Source organism: Netta rufina (genome assembly GCF_964035555.1).
Source record: "Netta rufina genome assembly, chromosome: 23".
Classification (NCBI taxonomy): Eukaryota; Metazoa; Chordata; class Aves; order Anseriformes; family Anatidae; genus Netta; species Netta rufina.
In genome coordinates, this window is record NC_140147.1 from 6,644,651 (window position 1) to 6,652,733 (window position 8,083).

The following is an 8,083-nucleotide window of genomic DNA, read 5'->3' on the forward strand; positions in this document are numbered from 1 at the left end:
GGCAGCTTTCTCCATTCCCCACCCTGGAAGGGCTGGTGAGGAGTCTAAGCAGGCAGTTGGACCCCTGCCTGGGGAGAGCCTTCTGTCCTGCCCCAACGAAGGGTGCTGGTCACCAGCTTCATTGTGCACTGAAGGGCCCAGCAGCAAGGCAGGAGGGGTGCACAGCTGATCCCCAGCACCCCAGTTTTGGGTGCTGCCCCATGCCACTGCTTGCCGTGATGGGGCAGGTGAGCTGCTCGGAGGAGCCTGCTGCTCCCTCCTGCTCTGTGTGTGCTGCTGTCCACTCCAAGGCATGAGTCTGGCTAAATACCCCCACAGTCCCAATGGCCCAGGCCGTTCCCTTGCACACTGATGCCCATGATGTGTGGGCCTTGAGTCTGAAATGCAGGGAGCTTCCTCTCCCAGCTCAAAGCAGTTGTGGAAGCAGTAAGAGGCTGCAGGAATGCAACCTGGAGCTGGTGGTGGCATTAGCAGAGTAGCTGTTGCTCAAAGCTGGGTATCAACCATTATCGCTGCTCCCTGGTTGGACTGGAACTTGCCAGGCAAACACCAGGCCGCAGTGCTTTAGCCGTGCATATTGCAGTTTGGGTACTTTGGAGGAGCCCCTCAGTGCAGCGGTGTGACACCTGCTCCTGCAGCCGCGTGTGCGCCCTGCATGGTGCTGCCTTGCCGCGGCTCTGCTCACTGCTCTTGAGCCGTGACGTGGGGCTGCGTGGCATTCATGTGCACTGATTGCAGCTTGGTGCGTTCCAGGTGAAACCTTTGTTCTGGGAGATGGCCTCCCAGGGCCCTTGGAGCCTCGCCTGGACCCCATGGACTCTGCCTTGAACTCTGTCAATTCATCCAGCCACAGCAGGAGCTCCAGAGACTATCGCCTGCAAGGATACAGGCACCTGCACCAACCCTCTAGCCTCACTCAGGGCAGTACCTCTGCCTTGCGTAGGCTTAGCTCTGGGGGTAAGAGAGTTAAGAAGCCAGCCCTCTGATTGTAAATTTGGCAATAAAGGGCTTTTCTAACTCCAGTTACATCTTTCTAACTTCAGCAAGTACCAGAGACTGGCCTCTACACTGTTAAACAGGTAGTCTGTTAGGTTTAACAGTAGTTCTAGAGACATGGCAGATGGGTGGGTGGAAATACGGCCAGGAGGTGCTCACAGGGTCAGCTCTGGCTTGGTGACCAGCTGGGACATGGAAGGCAGTGGGCAGGGAGGAGCAGGCAGGAGATGAATTTGTGAGCATGGGCAGGGGTTGTCAGAGCGGTAATTGGGTGTCAGCGAGGATGGCTGGGGAGCGGTCGGTGCGATGGGAACTGTCTGGTTAGGGTGGGAGCTGGCGGGGGTGGCCAGGAGGATGGGTGGATGCACAAACGGTGCTTGTGTAGAGGAATAGCGTCAGGAGAGCTGTTAATTGCAGTAAACCACATATCAAATCCAGGTGTTTGCAAGAAAAAGTTGTAATTTCGTGTGCGTGGTGTCAGTAAAAGATTCTAAAAAGCTCAGGCTGCTGATGCCTCGATCTGTCTGCTTCCCCCCCATCTGTGCATACAGGCACGAGAGTTGAAACAACTGGCTGCGCCAGGCCAGCGCTTTGAGAGCAGGATTGTGTTAGCTCAGGCAGTGTTTCAAGGCAACAGAATTCTGAACGTGGGCTCAGTCCAACAGAAAATGCAGCCGATGAAAATGTAGAGTAACTTTGCCGTGTTGCAACTGCTAAAGGTGGTGTTTTGGGCAGTTGGGGAGGGCAGGAGCAGTGCTCGGGGAGAGGAGTGGGAGTGGAGAATTGTCTGCAAAGCAGGGAAACAGCAGCTTGGCAAAGAAGAGTGGGAATGTGGAGCAAGCCTCATCTGAAGGACAAGGGCAATGAGAAGTGGAGTTTTAGGGTGAGTAACAGGGCTAGATATAGAAGGCTGCCCCAGACGTAAGGCATAAGGAGGGAGAAAGTCCTTTGGTGCTAGCCCTGTGCCTCAGGACTCTCTCAAGTATGGTGTGGTTGTGCCCTTCACGTTGTCTCTGCCAGTGCTTTGAAAGAGGAGACTGAATGGTAGCTTAGGGTGAATATCTGCTGCAACGCTGCTGCGGTCACACTTGGAGTAACTGCTGCTGTCTCACAAATTACACCCCCAGGTTCAGACAGATACCTTGGATCTCGGGATGTCTCGCGGCTGAACAGCCGAGACCCCTCGTCCTGGACAGTGGAGGAGGTGATGCAGTTCATTCGAGAAGCAGATCCACAGCTGGGACCCCACGCTGACCTCTTTCGAAAACATGTAAGTATGTCTGTGTGTGTGTGTGTATGCACGTGTGTGTATGTGTGTATTATATATGGGTGGGGAACATATTCCTGATGAGGAAGGTCTGTGAGAGTCAGAACAGCAGCACTTCACACTAGTTTTGTGCTGAGGAAAATATCTTATAAATCCTACTTGAATCACGTCTGGGCTTGGGATCTTCTCACTCAGAAATTGCGGAGGGGAAGACGTCTCAGCCCGGTTAAAGCTGCAGTGATGCTGCCTTTGTGCATGCAGAGAGCTCATCTTGGAGCTGGATTTGAACTGTAGCACCAAAAACACACAAAACTCTTCATCCTGGAATCCTAAAATTCACTTCATAGCAAATTTCTTCTGGCAAGAAACGTGTTCCAAGTGGAATTCACTCTGTGAATTGCAGTTAGACTCCAATAAAAAGGGGTCTTCTAAGGTTCTGATTTTTGTTCATACCTTTAAGTGCAAAATAGCTGCAGATATACAGCATGGAATTTGTACAAAGAAATCTACAAAAATTTTGTCACCTTCATGTCTTGGTTCCTGCCAGTTCATCTGTCCTCTACCTTTTCCTTCAGTCCACTACCTGGTAGTGCCTATGAAGTCAGAAAAGCAGTGGGAGGAAGTCCTTGCTGTGAGCTGGAGGCGGTGCAGCTCATGTGCCAGCCAGGGGAAGCATCTCCCCCCCTCGCTGCTTCAGGGCTCATTGAAGGAAGGGGAGCCCACGCTTGGTGTCTCCCGAGCGTGGCTCTCTGTGCTGAGCGTGCTCACGTCTGTGTTCGTGGTGCATCTGGAGTTGGACCTCCATGCAGGTCTGTGGGGATTTTGCAAGCTGGGGCTGTACAGAGCCCTTCCCCAGGCAGGAGGAGAGGCAAGTGTGGCATGTGCTAGGCTGAGACACGCGCTCTTTGCTCTTTTTTTTTTTTTCCTTAATGAGTTCTATTTTAGAATCACCAGTAATTGAAAAATATTTTAATTATGCAAGAGAGTGCTCAGCTCTCCACTAACAGATTACAGCCCCTGGTGCTGGCAGTCCTGAGGAAGCACTTAGTTTTCACTTTAGGAAAGGAAGAACAGAACAAATCTGATACTGGAGATCTTGCTAGATGTGAGACCTAGCTGAGTGTCAACACAGGACAGAGTTTTCTATTGTCAGAGGCTGTGATATTTACTAAAAGTAAATGCAGTAGTAAACATTTTCTTCATGGCAACTTGTCCACTGCAAAGCCCTGGGCCAAGGAAAAGAGTGCTGCAAGGGATGACAGCCTGAGAAACATCTGCTAGCAGACGCTAAGTGCAAAGCTGCTCCTCAGTTTCTTCAAGCTTCATGATCCCTTCCCTCTTGAGCCTCTGCGAGGGGCATGTCTGGCTCTGCTGTGAGGCAGGAGGTACTTCTGTAAGCCATGCTGCTGAGACCAGGCCTTCTGGAGGTGAGATGCTCCACTTCCCTGCCAGCTGCAGGGCATTTGTTTAGAGACTCCAGACAACTTTGCACATTGTGGCCTTCTCTTTGGGTTTACAGATTTCTGTCTCTTGCCTCGTTTCTCCAGCCTTGACTTCACCATGGCCATTTTTCACATGATGAAGTCTAGTTTGCAGTGTGTTGCGTGCGTGGCAGTAGGATGGCTCTCAGGGCACATCCTTTCCCAGGACGTTTTCCCTGCACCAAGGCAGCAATGCCCTTGAGTGAGAGGCTGCTCCCAAGCATCGCCGCTCCGCTCAGGGGGTTCTGACCACCAGCTCAGCACAGCTCCTGTGTGTTCGCTGCCCCACAGCATGGGTCCAGCGGGTGTGCCACCACCATGTGGCATCCTGGCCGTGTCCCCTGTGCCGCAGGCAGGGCTGGGGGCAGGATGCCCACACCAGGATGCAGAGGCTACATACAAGCCGCCTCCTTTGCTGTTGAACGATGTGCTGTGCTGTTTCAGCCGTCAGTGTTGTGGGCACAGCCTGGCTAACAGGCAGGGTTTGGGCAGGGACCTGCTGGCAGTACAGCTTGCTGGCCTGCTTGAGCAACAGTTCACGCTTGGCGAACGCAAACGTGAATGAGCCATGAGAACAAAATCCTGCCTGTCCTGAGGTGCCAGCAGCAGCCAGAGCCAGAAGGCACTCCTTGCTTGTCCATTCCTTTGTGAGTTTCCCTGGGCAGCTGGGATACTGGGAGGCTGGAGGGCTGAACAGGGCTCTGACAGGTGCTGTTTCTCCTCCTTGCAGGAGATCGACGGGAAAGCGCTGCTCTTGCTGCGGAGCGACATGATGATGAAGTACATGGGGCTGAAGCTGGGGCCAGCCCTAAAGCTAACCTACCACATTGACAAGCTAAAGCAAGGCAAGTTCTGAGAGGACGCTTGGCAGGACAGATCCTGGAAGCTCTGCTCCTGGCCACCCACACCCGCACTCACCTGCAGACAGGTACGCATGCACACACACCCATCCACGCTGCCGACGGACGCCTCTCCGACCCCAACCTGCTGCAGGGACCAGCCGTCCGCCCCTGCCCCCGGCAGCCACGCCCTGCAGGCCGTGGCAAGGAGGCCGGCACGCGGCTGGCCCTGGGCTCCGCACCCAGCACGTCGTGGACGTCCGAGCACCGAGCTGGTGCCACTCTGCAGGCTCCCAGTCCCACCGCCCTGGGACTGAGGAGCTGCTCTGGGCAGGAGCAGTGGCAGAGACCTCAGGACAGGGCTTGTGCTGGCTCCTCTCCCTCTCGCTGTGCTGCAGGAGCACCCAGCCGGCCCTGTTCTCCCGGCCTCGCCTGCCCTGGGCGGCCCACGGTGCCCGGCCCCCTCGGACGCTTTGCGCTTTGCTGTGCCCCCGTGGGCAGCCTGTGAGAGGGACAGCACCTGCGACCGCACTCGGCCCTCATAGCATGGCGGCTGGCTTAGAGCAGCAACCACCCCGCTCCCCGTCTTCCACAAGAGCTCATCTGCCCCCTCCGGGGCACCCTCACGGCCCAAACACTGCCTGCCCCTCCCCTCCTGGCCTTCCATGTGCTGGGGCCGCCAGGCTGGTGAGGAAGGCCTTCGTATTTATTTCTGACTGGGGAAGCTGGGGACGCCGTGTGGCCAAGGAGATGGAGTGAGCCACGGGAGAGCCAAGGAGTGTGTCTGGGTCTGGCATACCCGTGGCAAGGACACATCTGGGTCAGCATTGAAGGCTGGCTGGATGCTGTAGGACTCAACTGATCCTTCTCTCCCGCTTTTCTTTCTCTTCTCTTTTTTTTTTTTTTTAATAAGGAGTTTTCTGTTTAAAATGTTTTTTGTACCTGTTGTTGAACTTGCAGCTCTTGGTTTAGTCAGAGGTGCAAAGGTTCGTCTTCCCAGGGACCCTCCTGGTCCTCTTGTGTCTCGCTCCGTCCCAGCTCGGCATTGGCGAGAGGCTGTCGGGTCTGGCAAGGCAGAGGATCCCGGTCTGGTGACCAGCCCTTGCGTTGCTTTTCGTGTGAGGGTTTTGCCCTGCCCAGGGGCACCTGTTTGTTTCAGACAGTCTAATGTATTTATTTTTGATGGCACTTGAGTGGTAATCCTCTGTCCCAGATGCGTTACTGCAGCTGCAGGAGAAGTACCCAAGCGGCGGCCACCCGCTTGTGCCAAAGCTGCATCCCCGGAGAGCCAGGCCCGGGGCTGCTGGGTCCCTGCTGCGTCTCCTGCCCTGGGGCAGGGCTGACCAGGGAGCGCTGCCGTGCAGCCGGCACACACGCGCTTCCTTCCTGCAATGACCAAAGGGGGGATGGGGATCTCCATTGCAAGCACTTCTCCTGCCGTTAGGTCACCCTCTTTTCATACAGAGAACGTCTCACAAACCCTTCCCTGCAACCCTCGAGGGCCCTGGGCAGCAGCAGGAAGGGTCCCCGTGGCAAGCCAGTCTCTTCTCCAGTCTCTTGCACTGGGTCAGGTTTACCCCTAAGGGGAAAGTTGCAAAAAAAAAATAAAATATAAGCCGCAAGCCCTAAAGTAATAAAAAGGCTTTTTGTTGTACAGCAAGGTCTCTGCTGCACTCCCTGCTCCTGCACCAGTGTCTTCAGAGGGAGGTGGGACTCTGGTCACCTCACGGAGCCCCGTCACTCCCAGCACTGGCCCTGGGATGCCCCTCGTTTGTATCCGATTCTGATCCCGCTGGCCCGCTGCTGACAGGTCCCCATGCGGGGTCAGCCAGTGCTTTCCTCTGCACTTATTTTATGTTGATTTCTTTATAAATAAAAGAATAACTAAATACGTTTCCTCGCTGCTGGTTGTGTGTGCACTGGGGGTGGAGGTGGGGGTGCATAGCTGGGCCCCTGTCAGCATTTCCACAGGTACCTGCTGTGGGGGCATGCCTGGGCGCTGTGGGAATGGGGTCAGGCAGTGGGGCAGGACAGACGGACAGATCCCTGGCTGCCCCACAGGCACTGCTGGGGGGGGAGGGGGTGCAGCAGGTCCTGCACCACTTCTGAGAGGTTGGAGGCGCTTTATGACCCCATGGGTGGCACTGCCTTTCTGGAGCCAACCCAGGGCCCTCTGGCATAGAATCACAGAGTGGCTTGGACTGGAAAGGACCTTAGAGACCAATTCCAATCCCCTGCCATGGGCAGGGACCCCTCCCAGCAGCCCAGGCTGCCCACAGCCCCATCCAGCCTGGCCTTGGGCACTGCCAGGGATGGGGCACCCACAGCTCCTCTGGGCAGCCTGGGCCAGGGCCTCACCACCCTCACAACAAAGAATTTCCACCTATCTTCATTCCCCTTTGTCCTCTCACTGCATTCCCTGACAGAGTTTTCCTGTAGCCCCCTTTAGGTACTAGAAGGCCTCTGTGAGGTCTCCCTGGAGTTTTCTCCAAGCTGAACAACCCCAACTCCCTCAGCCTGTCTTCACATGAGAGGTGTTCCAGCCTTTGAGCAGCCCTCTGAGCATCTTTGTGGCCTCTGCTGGACTTAATCAACTATGTCTATGATGTCCTTCCTGTGCTGGGGGCCCCCCAGCTGAACACAGGGCTCCAGGTAAGGTCTCACGAGAGCAGAGCAAAGGGAAAGAATCTCCCTGCACTGCTGGCCACACTTTTTGTGCAGCCCAGGACGTGGCTGGTCGCCTGGGCTGCAGGCACACGTTGCTGACTCATGTCAAGTTTTGCATCCACCATGTCCTCTGCAGGGCTGCTCTCTATCCCCTCATTACACAGCCTGGGATCCATGTTTGGGATTGCCCCTTGCACTTGGCCTTTCCGAACCCCATGAGGTTCACACAGGCCCACCTCTCAGGCCTGCCCATGTCTCCTGGGTGTCATCCATCCCTTCCCTCTGGCATGCTGACCGCATGACACAGCTCGGTGTCATCTGCAAACCTGCTGAGGGTGCACTCAGTTTCACTGTCTGTGTCACCAACAAAGATGTTAAATAGTGCTGGTCCCAGAACTGACCCCTGAGGAGCACCACTTGTTACTGATCTACACCGGGACATGGAGCAGTTGCCCACAACCCTTTTAGTGCGACCATCCAGCCAGTTCCTTACCCACCGAGCGGTCCATCCATCAAATCCATGGCTCCCCAAGTTGTAGACAAGTATGCTGTACAGAACAGTGTAAAATGCTTTGCACAAATCCAGGTAGATGATGTCAGATCTTCCCCTATCCGCCAAGGCTGTAGCCCCATCATAGAAGGCCACCAGATTTGTCAGGCATGATCTGAGTCAGTGGGAACTGCCAGTGCCATGATTTTCCAAATATGAGGGACAGTGGCTCAGCAACTACATCTGCCAAATCCCTCGTGACCCAGGGATGTACCTCACCAGGGCCCATGGATTTGTGCACCTTCCAGTCCCTCAGCTGTCTCGCACCTGACCCTCTCCTGCA

General features: G+C 55.4%; 1 protein-coding gene across 6 annotated transcripts in view; it reads left to right on the forward strand.

Moving 5' to 3' along the window:
* The window catches only part of SCMH1 (Scm polycomb group protein homolog 1), a 70,163-nt gene extending 63,744 nt beyond the window's left edge, over positions 1 to 6,419 (forward strand). For 4 of the 6 annotated variants that reach the window (XM_084300608.1, XM_084300610.1, XM_084300613.1 and 1 more), the window contains 3 exons: positions 754 to 957; positions 2,124 to 2,266; positions 4,475 to 6,419. In XM_084300608.1, coding sequence (XP_084156734.1) covers positions 754 to 957; positions 2,124 to 2,266; positions 4,475 to 4,600 — 473 coding nt within the window. In that variant the 3' untranslated portion in view covers positions 4,601 to 6,419. The remainder of the gene's footprint in view (positions 1 to 753; positions 958 to 2,123; positions 2,267 to 4,474) is intronic. The other 2 variants (XM_084300611.1, XM_084300612.1) reach the window with 1 other exon arrangement.
* The last annotated feature ends 1,664 nt before the right edge of the window (positions 6,420 to 8,083 follow it).